The 15,425-nt window shown below is 45.1% G+C and overlaps 1 protein-coding gene across 1 annotated transcript; it reads right to left on the bottom strand.

The window, feature by feature from the left end:
- Positions 1 to 1,032: 1,032 nt before the first annotated feature.
- Positions 1,033 to 7,666, bottom strand: MYF5 (myogenic factor 5). Its single transcript, XM_026667627.2, has 3 exons — positions 6,787 to 7,666; positions 2,891 to 2,966; positions 1,033 to 2,073 (listed from the first exon to the last, which is right to left on the bottom strand). Exons 1-3 carry the CDS (start codon positions 7,309 to 7,311, stop codon positions 1,880 to 1,882), a joined length of 795 nt encoding a protein of 264 aa, XP_026523412.2. The 5' UTR covers positions 7,312 to 7,666; the 3' UTR covers positions 1,033 to 1,879.
- Between the last annotated feature and the right edge of the window lie 7,759 nt (positions 7,667 to 15,425).

Genomic DNA, 15,425 nt, shown 5'->3' with positions numbered 1-15,425 from the left:
GCAGCACCCACCAAGCCACGCCCACAGAACCAGTAGTAAAAAAAATTGAATCCCACCACTGATCCACACTTCATAAAGATGCCAAGTTTGAGAAATTCTAGCTATAAAAGTTCTTCTGGTTAGATCCTGCAAAAAAAATTGTTGACCAAGAGAAGCTATTTGGATCCTAACACTGCTTACAAATGACAAGTTGCCAAGGGTCTTCATAATGAATGTTTTGAGAAAATATGTATTTTTTCTAGTGTGTTGCTGTTTTAATCTAACGGAAACTATTATATTAACAAATTCCAGCTGCCTTTCATGATCTTGAAGAGAAACCCAAATATCTGTTACCCCACAAAGTTCAAAATTTGATATCTGGAATCTCTCTCTCTTTCCCCCTCCCTCCCTCCCCCTCTCTCCCTCCCTCTCTCTCTCTCACACACACACACATTTGTAATAGGTAGATGTTCAGTTAAATTCACTACTGAGTGAGCCAGCTGCAAAATAAGGGGATTTGAATGTAGAAATCCTAGAGCTACAGTTGTATCAGGCTGAAACGTGAACTTCTTTTTCTTCTATCAAACACTAAAATTAATTAAAATACTACTCAGTTAACATCACTATTGTGTTGCATAGGATCAACAGCTCAATATAACTTAGAACAACTAAGTACAACATAGTTTATGTGTGTTTGTATGTATAACATCCAGTTTTTGGCACAGGCTAACTCAGCTGGCCTCTGAAGAACAGCTATCCATCACAAAACATAAAAGCATACTCCAGACATTGAGCCGCGTAGAGATCAAAAGTGTTTTCAAACATTAGGCTACGAGTCTTTTGAATTCAAAAAATGGAAATACCACATTAAAGAACTGCTCGTCATTCAAATCCTACGCCAAGGATCACTTTACATAGAATAGAATAGAATAGAATAGAATAGAATAGAATAGAATAGAATAGAATAGAATAGAATAGAACAGAACAGAACAGAACAGAATAGAATAGAATAGAATAGAATAGAATAGAATAGAATTCCACATAAAAATAGTCAGTGAACTTTTTTATTGTTCTTATCAAAAGCATAACTATACAAATAAACCAGAACTGCCTTCCCCTTTGATTTCCTAAATTTAGAATGACAGAGGCTCACCAAAGCAACTTAATGCTTAATAGTGGCTGAGAGATCCTGGCTGCAGGAGAAAAAGAGACTAACAGAAACATGATGTTATTGCATTCCACACATCTTTGTCAATACTGTAGGTCTAAAGTGGTAGTAGTAATCAGAAACCTGAATCAAGGTTTATCTAAGAAAATATAAATGTCTCCCCCTAGTGGTAAAATAAACATCAAAATAAACAGAGATAGCATAACACCATGGCTAAGCCAAACCACCTGCCTTTTGAGCTACGCTGCTTTGTCCTAGCTAGTTGTAGAATTGATCCTGGGTTATTATTTTTTAGATATTACCATGTTATAATATTATAGATAAAAATAAGAGATCATGTAGCTAATGTATTTTTATTATTAAAAGTACTTTTGTGAAATATAATTTAACTAATCCTGTATTTTCTTATAGCAATTCAAAACGTGGATCTACATCCACACATTTGGCTTCTATTCTTTATGATAATTAAGATAGTGATATCATACAATTTAAAGGTCAGCATATAATCAGAGTACATAGTATTAAAAAGTAGCTTGATTAAATATGTCATTTGCTTTCTAAAAAGGGAAGCTAGGACAAAATAAAGTGACTTTTTCTTCTTCTTTGTATGCATATTTTTGGTCCACCAGAATTCCAAGAGCTTCATATTTCCACAGAGCATGTCTTTGTTGATGCTGGGAATCAACAGAAGCACCCAATCATTGGCCCGGCTGGTGTCACATCTCAGGCAGTTCAAAGTACATGATAGATGAGGTTGGAATGAGGGGTCTCAGGAGAGGCTGGCTGGGATTCAGGGCTGGCAATAGGAGAAAAGGGAGCCGCGTCCTGAGGGAAGAGCTCTTCCTGATCAGAAGAAGAAATTCTATCCACTATGCTGGATAAGCAGTCCAGGCTGGAGAGGGTAGCGCTTGCTTCTGAGGGGTAGGCTGAGAGGGAAAGACAAAACAGCGCTTAGTGGAAAGAGATACAGAATCAAAGTTTGATGCTACTTCATGAGTTGATCTCAGCCAGCCATTGCAGGTGTCGCGCCTGTTCCTTTAAGTATGCCATCTCCGTTAATAAAGGATAATCCGTTATATCTCTCCTTCAAGCTATTTGTCAGCTTTTGCGAATGCATGGAAGCACATCCTTTCCAATCATTTCAATTCAACTGCCTAGAATTACTCTGATGGTTGACATTACAAGATCCAACGATTATTGGAGCAAATTTGACTAATGTTTAGGAAAAGAATATTCTGTTTGTTATGTGAAGCCATTGGTCAGGCCTGTCCTCTGGAGCAGTTTTTCCAACATCCTCCAAAGTTTTGTATTACAGGTCTAGGAACAATTAGTCAGAAGGGTCAGCAATTGATTAGGAATTCTGTAAAATACGCTTTAGAAAGCAGAAAAACCTAACCCTAATGTGTCAACATTTCATATATTTGAAAATAGCTATCATTTAATTATTTCTTCTCACACCTAAGCATACTCAGTCCCTTCTATTTTTGTTTATGGGACTTGATCTCAGAAATAATAGCTGCATAAAATATTGTATATTATTTGTGTATTCCACCCTGTATACTTTTCAAGAGAAAGATAGCTAACAGACATTCCAATCTGAGGTGACTGAATTTCTCTTTTCAAAGTCTACCATGTGCTGCCAGATATTACCAGAGCAGCTACTGGATTATTCTACTCAGTTGAGTACCTCCATTTTTATGCTCTTAATGCCATCCTTGGTGAGTGAAGATCTGTGAGCCTTACCGTTTTGGAGATCAGAGCAGTAACTCTTGCTATAAGTGCTGTTCCTTCTGGACCACAGGGGACTGCTGCATTCAGTCTGAAATGGACAAGAACTCATGAGATTGGGGCTTTAATATACATTAAAGGCGCTGTCAATTGTATTTCACCTGCCAGAATATCTGGAAAGAACAATGATCTTGAACAGATACCAGGAATATCTGGATGCATAAAAGTACAAGCCTTAATGCAATCCAATGAAGTCTCCCAGAGGATGCTTTCTGGCTGTGCAGTTGTTTCATCTAGTGTGGCTCCAAGCAATAGCACTTAGACTTACATATGCTTCACAGTGCTTTACAGCCCTCTCTAAGCATTTTACAGAGTCAGCATATTGCCCTCAATAATCTGGGTCCTCATTTTACCAATCTCCGAAGGATGAAAGGCTGAGTCCACCTTGAGCCTGGTGAGATTCGAACTACCAAATTGCAGGCAGCCAGTAGTCAGCAGAAGTAGCCCGCAGTACTGCATTCTAACCACTGCGCCACCAAGTTCACAGACTCTGTTTTTAATTATTTTACACATAACAAGATTTGTCAAAACATTTAAAAAGTGAGGTGATAATTTCAGATAGCTGGTTTTTGCTATTAGGAAGAGCAACAAATAATTATTTAACATGCTATGTTTTAATGATAGAAAGGAAGGCAACATTTGTAAGATTTTCTGCCTTGGGAGTCAAAATAACAGTCAGGCCATATAGTGCAACTTGTCTGGGGTTTTTTTTTTTCCTGTTTTGCATCTGTGTCCAAAGAAAACATTAGATTAATTCAATGATATTTGGCAAATGATAAACACTAGTGTTATTTGAACAACTAAAATCTTATAATAGGGTTCACAGTTTCAATACTTTATGGTTTGCTTCTGATTTTTGCTATCATTATATAAGAACAGCTTCCTAGCACAGATCAGATATGATTCTGCTATATAATGTTTTCTGATAATATTACTACTAATAATAGTAATTAGCATTGTTACTATTGCATAATGATTACATTTCAGGTTTTTTATATGTTAGGATCTCTATTGACCGGGATAGATAGATAGACAGACAGAATTAATTATTTATTGGCCAAGTGTGATTGGACACACAAGGAATTTGTCTTGGTGCCTATACTCTCAGTGTACATTAAAGAAAAAATACATTTGTCAAGAATCAAGAATCTGAGCCGATATATTTATGTGCCCACTTCCCAAGATTTAACTACCCTAGCTATGGCAAGAAAACTCCTTTGTGTAATAGTCTAACTAACCAAGTTCATCCACACTAGATACCTATTTATCTACTCGCATTTGCATGCACTCAAACTGCTAGGCTGGCAGGAGTTGAGGCAAGAATAGGAGAATAGCAGGAAAAAATGGCTTTTTGCTAAAGCACATCAATGATTGCCATTTCAAGAGAAAACTGAAAACAATGTGGTATATAGACCATATCTTGTTTTTTTACATGTGCATTTTGTTCATCAAAGAGTCAAAGTTGGGACATGCCTCGTCTTTTCACTGTTTAGACTGCACGCTTTGCATTTCGCTAGGGAGGGAGGAAATGATGGATAGTTGATAAATGATAAATATATGCTAGATAATAGATATAGATAGATGATAGTTCAGACAATCTGGTCTTATATGCTTTATTTAATATCATGTATTTTCTATATAGCATTATTGTTTTGTTTTAAATTATCTAGCCAGAATCATCTTGATTTTGGGCAGGGTCTAAATCTAAAGTTGGAATTATAATAATCTCATGTTAAATTCCTATTAAGGAAATTTCTGCATTTTCTGAAAAATAATAATGTACACATAGGTATATCAATATGTACGTACAATTGTATAACTAGAACATCCATGTTAAGCAAAAGTAGCTGAGTTACCCATAAAATTAATGCACATAACTTTACTAGGACTACTCAAAGGTCATATACTTATGTAAACATTTAAGATCTGAAGGTGACACTTTCCCAAAGTGGTGTTACAAAGGAGTGAAGGAACTGCCTTCAGATGAGGTGTTCATGGTTGAACACCAAGTAAACTTTACTATGGCTTGTTTGTGCTCTCTGCATTTTTCGCATGCTTCACCCGGGCCTAATGAGTTTTCTGAATAAGGGTTTTGAAACAGTTAAGAGCAAGGCCCATCAGAGGCACTTTAGAACTGAAGCAGACAGCTTCTTAGCACTTAAACTGAAACACAACTGGTGTTTCACTCAAGCTCAAACAGGGAAACCTGGTGATGTCATGAACTTCTAAGCAAACACTTTAACAGACTCAGGGTCAAGCTCTCGCCTTCAGGGATCTATAACTTTAGCCAACAACGCAATCGTACCAATGGACAATGTGAATAAATCCCATCACGTAAAACCCCAGTTGCAGCCTCAATATACCTAGAATCACCACCTACCCAGCTTTGAATCAGAACAGCTCTGAGATTTAAATAAACAGGTTTATGGTTACTGGCCCTGAATTTTAAATCAAGAGATCTGACTCTAATCCTTGATGGATCTGGCTAGATCATTTAGCTAACCCCACTCATGAACTCCCCTGGGAAAACAAGGAAATTGGTGCAAAATTACAGGAAATTGATGTATGCAGTGAGATGCAATGCAATTTACTCTCAGAGAAATTAGTACAAGAATTTCCCAGAGTCGTTTGAAGACTTTGATAAGATTGCTCACAGGGACATTTGAAAGATACAGCTTGCCCTCCCAACCATTATTTTTTACACGGCCACCTCACAGCTCTTCCTCGGGAGTATTAAACTATACTGTATAGTGTTTCTCAACTTCAGGAACTTTTAAGATGCGTGGCCTCCCAGAATTCCCCTGCCAGCTTTGGAGTTGGAATCTACACGATCTTGAGAAACCCTGCATTAGATAAATATTCGAAGATGCACTTGTAACACAAGAACAAAACTCAATCTATTGAAAAGGTTTAACAGGTTAACCTCATAATTGTTCTCTTCCTTCTTTTTGTATCTAGGAAGGGTGCCAAAATTGTGGAAGGGTGCCTAAATTACATTTGAGCATGTATCCAGCAAACAGAATATGAAAATAAAGTTTTCCTGTGCCATAAATTTCGAATGAATAATCCTATAATGCAGTAGTTACAGGCAGCATATAGAGATATTATGTCCTACATAGAATTACAATTAACAGGAACATGCTAAACCACAGAACAAACAGGCTCCTCTGGAAATTTGTCTCCATTTTCCATTTGCAGAACATGGACAAGCAGCTAACAATTCATTTCAAAGAATTGCTAAAAGGAACTATCAGAATGCCTCCCCCCCCACCCAAATCCCCATTAAGATACTCATAGAAATAAAACGATTGTGGTCTTGCAAAGTGCTCCTTCCCAAGTCAAATTATATGCTACTCACTAAAGCTTTGCACACCACGTGGAATGAGCAAAGGTGGTGGCAGAGCCAGAGAAAAGCAACTCAGCACCATTGATTTCTACTGGACTCAGAAAAGGGTCTGGCTTCCCCTGGGAGTTCCTGTAGGGGCCATCCCCGTTCCGCTAAAGTTGCTCCTCCTTGCAACCCTTCGCAAATATGCCGAATTGCTTCCAGTCAGAAAACTCTTCCTCTGGGCTCAGGCGTCGACCTACCAGGCCCTGCGCTGCACTTTGGGAATTTCAAATCCTGCTTCAATCCCGGGGAAGCTCAAAATAACTGGGCTGGTGCGGAAAACAATCACAACTATTTTAAAAAAGAGCGAACTGGAGCAGGCGAGGCTGCAGCGGTTCTTCTCTCAGACCCCACTCCGCCCCAATGAGCCCTTCTGAGCCTGCCCGCCGCCGTTCCCTGCTCTCATTCCGGAGGGACGGGATTCAGACCGTCCCTTCCCCGGGGCCAGGCAGAGCGTCCTTACCAGGCCGTCGGAGCAGCTGGAGTTGGGACTGGGAGGCTCGGAGCAGCCGGGCGCCGGCAGCCCGTAGAAATGCTGGACCTGCTCCCGCAGCAGCTCCTGCAGGCTCTCGATGTAGCTGATGGCGTTGCGCAGGATGTCCACTTTGGGCAGCCGCTGGCCGGCATTGGACGAGGTGCAGCGCTTGAGCGCCTCGAAAGCCTGGTTGACCTTCTTCAGCCGCCGCCTTTCCCGCAGGGTGGCCGCCTTGCGCCGGTCGCCCGGGCTCGCCTTCTTCTTGCAGGCTTTGCAAGCCCAGAGCAGGCAGGGGCCGGCCTGCGAGTGGCCCGTCGGGGCGCGGACATGTTCCTCGCCGTCCGAGCTCCCGGGAGGCTCCGCCGGAGGGTCTCGGAAGGAGGCGGAGGCGGGGACCGTCCTCTGGCCGAGATCCTCTTCTTTCTCCTCGGGGGAAGAGGCGAAGGGCGAGCTGCCGTAGAAGAAGCCGCCCAAGGGGGACGAAAACGGACAGCCGTCCATCACCTCTTCCATCCTCAACGCTGGGCTGCAGGGAGAGGCTGGGGCATCGGCGCTCTGGAACCGGCCGAGGGGCTCGCGACTCTTTATATCCCGGGTGGGCAGCCCAGCCAGCGGCCCCGTCACGACCCCTGCTCGGGGGAGTCCCCCGGACCCTCCCCCCCTTCTCTCTCAAGGGGCCCTGCGCTCCTCTGGCGCGGATTGGCCGCTGGCTTTTCCCAAGGCGCGGCGGATCCAGGAGGTGCAATTAGTAACACTTTAAAGATCACAGCAACAGCAAGAAAAACAGAAAAGCGCAACCGGGAGGCAAGGCCGCACTCCGGCAGCCCGACGCGGAGTTGCTTCGGCACATTCCCCACCACCACCACCACCACACACACACAAAAGCCAGGAAATCCGAAGAGTAGCCGAAAACTCCTCCCTGGCCTCTGGCTACACTACTCCGCGGTAAAAGGGGCTCTTAAGGAAGAAACTGGTTGGCGGCTGTGAGAAAAGCCAAGCGATCGCCTCGCTCCTTAAAAATAAAGTTTATCCTAATAAGACTAATCCATCGCAAATGATCGCAATGTTTTTTTCCCCCCTTCTCTTACTATTGATTAGTAATTGAACTGGGTCCTTCCATTAAAAAAAGACGCAACTATTATCCCGACTAATATAGAGATTATAGCAATAGACCTCGTGTTTAACTTTCTATTATTGTACCCATTTAGCAATTTTCCAAGCAGGAAAAAAACATTTCATTTTGTTCTTTCTGGACCGGAGGGAAACGAAATGTTAAGGATAGCGGGCAAGTGCAAGGAGGCCCCTGGAAGCTCAGCTCACAGTCGAACAGAGGCTGTTGCGCAAATTCAAACCGGAGTTAGTGGGTGCGGCGACCCGCAGCCCAAAAGGACTTCCGAGAACTTTCATTCTGACTTGCGCTTCAGCCCTATAGTGACTTTCAGAGCCTGAGCAGGCAGGACAGAGGGACGTTCATGCTTCCCCGGAGTCCTGGGAAGGGCCAGGGCTGCCCGGTACCTTTCAGCTCCAAGAGACGAGTCGTTTGCAAGCTCAAAGCTTCTCCTGCGCCCTCCCCCGCTTCCCCCACCACCACCACCCGCGTCCGCTCTCAGTTTCTTGCCTTTTGCCAAGAGGCAGTTCTGTGAAAAGGCGAAAAGGCTGGATTTGCACCGTTACCGATGTGTTCCAGCTGCTAGTGCCCCCTCCGCCCCCCAGCGTGCAATTTCTCGGCCCGCAACCTTTCAGGAACTTGATAGAAGCTTCCCGGAGGCCCAGGCAATTAAGAGAAGAGGGAGGGGGCGTCGGGGGGAGGGGTCATTAGTGGGTAATGATAAGGCATTTAGCAGGCAGCGCTTGCCAAAGTCCCGGGACCCTTTAGCCCCGGTCACGTGGGATCCTCCTAAGAAAACAAGCGGTTGCCAGAGGCGCAGCCGGGCTAATTTGTGGCAGAAAACAACAACAACCCCGAGGAGCCTTGAGGCACGTTCAACACTGACAAATGGCACACGGCCTTAGGTTGGGTGACGAACGTCCACTGCTCCCAATAAGGGAATTCCCGAGCTGAACGGCGGGTCTGCATCGCGTAATCCTGGGAGCAGGTGCCCGGACGGCGGAGGGGGGGGCTCACTGAAAGGAGAGAAAGCGAAAGAAAATGCGGGGAGGGGGCTTTCCTCAGTGGCAGTTCAGTTAGACGCGAGGGCCTTTCACAAAGCATTTTCTGGCGTTTCCTTTTCTCCTGGCCTCTCGGATTCCCAGTTTATCCTCGGTAATGAAACTGAAATGCTCCTTCCAGGCTCCTCCTAATTTGGGGCTACCCGAGACTATCACAGCTCTCTTCTCACAACACCCGATTCCCAAACAATCCTAGTCCACACGACCGTAAAGCCCTCGTTGTGTAGCGGGGCTTCTTCCTAAGGGGACGTAAAAGCTGGCTTCCTTGCTTGCCGTCTGATCCTTTATGCGGGTTTCTTGAAACGTAACTCTCTGGCTAGGGAAGTCCACTCAAGAATAAGTTGCCTTTAATCGGAGGTCTCCAAACTTGGCAACTTTAAGACTTGTGGGAGTTGAAGTCCACAAATCTTAAAGTTGCCAAGTTTGGGGAGCCCTGCCTCAAACTCAAAGGGACCGACTAAGCCAATCCACAATCGCGCTATTTCCAAGGAACCGCGCCTCTCCTATTGAAAGTCAACCGCCCATCAGGTGCATCACTTTGGTCTCTGGCGCCATTCGCGAGTGCCACGTTAAAATAGTTGCCTCCGCCTTTGCAGTTGTAAATTTTCTTTAAACCAGGGTTAAAGTTAAGCCAAGCCAAGCCAGGGCTCAATCCTCTGGCCCGCAAACATTCCTCCCTGACAGTTCATTCTGGCGAATTCATTCGTCTTCGAGCTCAAACGATTTCATCCGCTTTGGTTCTATGCGACCTCACTGGATTTCGGACCAAAAAGAGCCTTTGGTTCTCGGCTGCTGCTGGACGCAAACTCCAAAGCAACGCTGACCGGGACTGATGGACGTCGAAAGTGTTTATTCCACTGTTTTTGTCGGAATCTCCAAATTGAAGAAGCAGCGGAGCATCTTCAAGAAGGGGAGGGTGTTGAAGAAGGGAGTGAGTTGAATGGTAGACGTACGTCTTCCTCTTTCCGTGCAGGTTCCGCACAAAAGTTGATGCTTTTGGACTTTTAGCCTGGCTCCTTGTAAAGATTTGTGCAGGGCGTTTTGCCCCGCGACTAGGCTGAAAGTGTTCGGGTGAAAACTCTACGCGTGTGGTACGCGATGCTCGGCCTATGAACCGGGAAGGCCCCTGAGAGGCGGGAGATCCCGCGGGAAAGAAGGCCCCGTCCTCCGGGACGTGGAGACTCCGGCATCGCTCTGGCGCCTCTCGTCTTCCTCCACTTAAGCCATAGATAGGATGGGAATCAGTTGCATCCAGGCGTGTCCGCATGGGGTAGTCAAAAAAGTCGAGATGGCACAACACACACGCACGCACACACACAAATGGCCGCACCTTTACTTTTTTGCCCACGCACCCCTGAATACAACAGAAAGCCCCTTCAATGTCTTACCCTTGGCTTGCTTTTCGCAACTTTCTCCATCTGTCCTGTCCCAAAGATGCTTCTTCCAAAAGGCAACTGGATTTTCTTGTTTTTGTTTTTCCTTTGAAAACCTTTCGCTTCTCATCCAGCAAACTCCCATCCAGTAAACTGTACGACTGTAACTTTGTCGCTTGTATCCTTATGATTTATATTGACTGTTTCCTGCTATTATGTGGTTGCTTATTGTACCCTATGGCTATCATTAAGTGTTGTACCTTACGATTCTTTTATGAATGTATCTTTTCTTTTTATGTACACTGAGAGCACAGATGCACCAAGACGAATTCCTTGTGTGCCTAATCCCATTTGGCCAATAAAGAATTCATTCATTCATTCATAAACTTCTTCAGTTCTAACTAAATATAGAGTTGTGAATATTCTGAGTCAGAACTTAAGAAGCTTCTTGGATGAGAGAAAAAACGTTTTCAAAGGGGGAAAAAAAAAAGGAACCAAGAAAGTCTAGTTGCCTTTTGGAAAAAGCGCCGTGAACTGGTCGATTGAGAATCCCCATAGACATATCCTTCGCGTACATTTCTCAAGGTCCCCAGCCAGCAGGACCTCCACTTCGTGTTCCCGCCAGCTCCTGCTTCGGCGGAGGCATCTGAGGGACAGGAAAGGCGCTTCTCTTGGGGGGGCGCTATCGGTCCAGCTGCCAGAAATGTCTTGGGCACGCCAAAGAGGGCAAGTGATCTTCGGGCAAACGGCAGGGCAGAGACAGGAAAGCCTGGAGTGCTGCGGCGGCTGGAAGAGTGAAGGGTTTAGAGACCTTTCTCGCCCGGAGGTGAGTTTGACTCGGTGGAAGCGGGTTAGGAGAAGCGTTGTAGTTCCTAAAGGACGTGTTACTTGAAACTTCCTCCCCATAAATATTTCACTTCCAATTCCCCCGGGACTACACTAAATTCGGTCAAGGGATACCTAGTGGCCATATTCACACGACGTGCTAAGTTTGACTAGATCCATAGTGGTTTTAAGTTTGTTGTGCGAATGTACTGTATGCCTTAATGCAAAGGTCCCCAAACTTGCCAACTTTAAGACTTGTGGACTTCAATTCCCAGAATTGAAGTCCACAAGTCTTAAAGCTGGCAGGTTTGGGGACCCCTGCCTTAATGTATGGTTACAAACAATGCACAGAACCAGAGAACGGGCTGATTGGTTTACCATAAAGTTAAGTGAGTTGTGTGAACTCGCCCTGTTTCTTAAATACGGGTCAGATGAAAAGGAAAGATAAAGCCCATGTCTTCAGGCTGGAGGATTCCGCGGTGTCTCTTTGTGCGGTAGCTTGCAGAATAGAAGCGAGCGCGAGTTCCGAGGCGGCTCTTTAAGTTTCTCAGTTGTTGGATGCAAGTAGAAGAGGTGGTTTTTTGTTTTAAGTCAAATTGAGACGCGAAGTGCAGGTGTAGACCAAATGCATCGTCTCTTACTGTGTACCCGTGTGGAGCTGTGATCGGAGCCCTCCGCTTGCGTCACTCAGTCCTTGGGATGGTTGACATTGTAGTGTGGCCAAGATTGGAGGCGAGATTTAGAAAAACGAGAGGTGGGTTGGTCTTAAAGCTATTCCCCAGCAGACAAGGAAACCTCCAGCTGCGCTTCCTTCTCCTCCAGGACTTTTCTGCCTTCTGCACAGAGGTGGATTTGAAGCTGTACAGATGCAGATAGATAACTCAGCAAGACGTCCATAACAAATTACATTTATTGGTTCATCAGGTATCCTCATAACTCACATTTGTGACGAAGTTCTTCTTTAATGACTAATCCTTTGTATATCTGCCTTGTAGTAAAAGATGATTATCTCCTAACCCATCTCCTAGCGATAGAAAGAAGCCGCCATGAGTTAGAGAGTTCAGACAAAGAAAGAGGAAAACTCCCCCAACCCATCGAGGGTCAAACTAGTGACCAATAAGGATTACAGATGTGGTCACGTGACATGAACTACATTTCCCAGGATACCTTTAACTACATTTACCATGATGCATTCTCTTAAGGGGACAGCTCATAATTCCTAAGTAACTATCCAATTCCCATAGACTGGCTGGGACAGCACAGGGATGCTTGCCAGGGGAGCTCAGTTTTCAGCCACCCAAATGAGTGAATGGGGGAGGGGCCGCAGCTTCTTGGCATCCCCCACTCCTCCGCACCCAGGTCCTCCCTTCCCCAAGTTTGCGCACCTATGTCAACCCAGCCCTACCTGCTCCAGGGAAGGGCGGGCTCAGGCTAGGTCACCAGCTGCAGAAGCCATTGCCTTAGGCTCCGGCTGGGCGAGATCAAAAGCAGTCGGCTGGAAGAGGTCAGGCGGCCCGCGGCTTAGTCCTCCGGCGGGGAACATCACTTTGCATCCAAACTCCCCGGCTTTTGTGGAAAAGCCGGAAGGAACTGACCTTGAGTTCCTTCTCTGCGTTCTGTTGCTGTTTAAGGGCTGGGACGCCGCTCACGACGGACCTGCAACATCAAAGGTTTGGAAGGAAGCCGTGAATTATGGAAACCTGCCGGGCGTATCCACAAAGGGGGGTGCTTGATTACGTGAGTTTCCTGATAGGAACGTAGACCTTTGCTCTGCTCTGATTCCTTTTGTCCGGATAGAGCAATAAGCACTTATATACCGCTTCTTAGGGCTTTCCAGCCCTCTCAAAGGGGTTTACAGAGTCAGCATATTGCCCCCAACAATTTGGGTCCTCATTTTACCCACCTCGGAAGGATGGAAGGCTGACTCAACCTTGAGCCTGGTGGGATTCGATCTGCCAAATTGCAGTGGGAGTAGCTTGCAGTAACTGCATTCTAACCACTGCGTCACCGAGGCTCCTCATTGAATAGCCCAGTCCGCTAGGACTACTCATCTGGGGAAAAGGTTGTCCGATACCTCCGGATCCACCGACTGGGCCACCGGTGAGCGCACCTGCCAAATCAAAGGTTTCTTCCCACCCTTCACGGGACCTCACAGCAGCGCTTCCTCTGAGGCAAAGAAGGCAGGAGCAGGACTAGGGCAAGTGCCAATCAATGTGATTTGAAAGAGATTAAATGCAGGCAATTAATTTTATTGCACTTTTATGCCACTCATCTCATTAATAGAGCAACTGGGGGGGGCTAATTAATTAATCATTAATTAATGGTATTTAGTGATATTGATGCGTCCTTCATAGTTTCATACATTCGTTAAATTAACCATTACATAGAGTGAATGGAATAGGTCCCCCAAAAATTAATGGAACCCTTTTAATTTAATAGAATTCCTTTCTACCACAATAGGGCACTAACTTTAGACTGAGCCTCACCCGAAAGCTTTGAGTTTTGGGTCCTGAAAATTTGGCGGTAGGAAAAAAAGACCACAAAGATTATAATTCCTATTCCTTATGGGAATGAATTCATCACATTCTCTTCTGGATATGAGATATAAAGGAATCGCAATCTCTTCAGATTGAGGGGCTCACAAATCTGTGTTTGGGTCAGGAACGCTTTTCTTAGCCCTCCAGTGCAGATTCGGAAAGTTGACTAAACATAAACAGATCCCATCATCCTCAGACAGCATCCTGAGTTCTAAGACAAAGGGTCCCTTCATCGGAAGGGCAGTGTCTCCATCAAGAGTAGACTTCACCCAAAAATTCTAGCTTGGTTACAAAGTTACTCGGTGCAGCGACCTAGAGAAATATTCTGATGTTATTGTCCATAGATTAGTTCGGTGCGTCCACACCTTTTATCTGATGCCTTGTCTATAGTCGTGGCTAGACATCAAACTCGGACAAGCAGCAGGTTCACATTCAGCTCAAAGCCTCCGAGAGCCTGGAGGAAAACTGCTGGCTTCTCCAGCACTCTTTCTCCCCCACCCCTAAAGTGGAAGGTGGTTGGAAGCATTCCAGGGATGAGGAACCTGCCCCCCCTGGGTCCCCCTCCCCAGCGGAACCAGGATTCCCCTGTCCTGATGGTGTTATACTCCAGTTGTTCTCTCCGTCCCCATCGCCCAAAAGAAGATGGGGGCGTGCATAAGCGCACCAACGTGCCTACCGTCCCTGTCCTATTGTTTCTCTTATTCTTTTATTTTTCTTATATGTACCCATTTCATGTATCCACAACTATGTATACACTTATACTTACTATCTTGTAAACAATTGGCAAATCAAATAAATAAATAAAATAAAAAAGATTCGGGAGCACTTCGAGGAAAGCGCGCCAGAGAAGGTCCCGGATCCCTTTTCAAGACCTCCGCCTCCGCCCTTTTGCTGGAGGAAGTGCAGGAAAGAGTGAACGCCAGATTTATCTCTCTCCAGCCTTCCCCTCTTGGTTTTGTGCTTCCACCGTTATGCGTGGTCTTTGGCTTTAAGAGAATAAAAATTGTCCTTGAATGCAAATACTTTCATTCCAAAAGCTACCCGGGTTTCTTCGGTTGCAGTGTGGAGGGTGGGGGTGGCAGGAGGGTCAGAGCCCACTCTAAGCGGTTTACAGAGGCAACATATTGTCCCTATCAATCTTGGGGGCAATAGTGTAGACCAGAAGTCTCCAAACTTGGCAACTTTAAGACAGGTGGACTTCAACTCCCAGAATTCTCCAGCCAGCTATGGTTTTAGTAGAGGGAGAGAGAAATGAACAATTATTTTTCCTCCTTAATGAGAAACCTTGAGGTCCCCCTTATTCCAAACAATTTCTCACATTACCCTGTTTTGCTGACGAGGGTAGAGGAAAACGAAACACCGTTTGGTACGAACCAGACTTTTTTGTATATACGCGTTTAATCCTAAGCACGTTTACTAACGGGGCAAAACGCCGTACACAACTCAAAGACTTAGGAGCAAAGGGTATGTGTATGTAGGAGACTGCAGAGCAAGTCACGGATATACCACAAAAGCGGTGGGGTCGTGGCTTTACCCAAAACGTCTTCAAGTGTTCGGGTGTGCTTAAGCTGAAGGCTGAAGATTTTCCAAGCCTTTTTAACTGTCGCCAAGAAGTCCGTGTGAATGGCGTAACTCTTTGTTTTGAACCGCGTATTAGTCTCTTCCGAATCTTAGATAAAGACCAGGCCACTTTTGCAAATCTTTCGGGACTCTTGGGTAGGAC

The sequence above is a fragment of the Notechis scutatus genome, chromosome 6 (assembly GCF_049901735.1).
Source record: "Notechis scutatus isolate UNSWTSFEM ecotype Mainland chromosome 6, rNotScu1.2, whole genome shotgun sequence".
Classification (NCBI taxonomy): Eukaryota; Metazoa; Chordata; class Lepidosauria; order Squamata; family Elapidae; genus Notechis; species Notechis scutatus.
This window is presented reverse-complemented; position numbering and strand designations above follow the sequence as displayed.

Bases quoted from the DNA above. Each gene is read 5' to 3' on its own strand.
- MYF5 (XM_026667627.2), bottom strand. From the start codon at position 7,311: ATGGAAGAGGTGATGGACGGCTGTCCGTTTTCGTCCCCCTTGGGCGGC. The intron at 2,967-6,786 runs GTAAGGACGCTC...TGTCCATTTCAG, and splicing joins CCAGCTGCTCCGACGGCCTG to ACTGAATGCAGCAGTCCCCT. The intron at 2,074-2,890 runs GTAAGGCTCACA...TTTCCCTCTCAG, and splicing joins CTGCTCTGATCTCCAAAACG to CCTACCCCTCAGAAGCAAGC.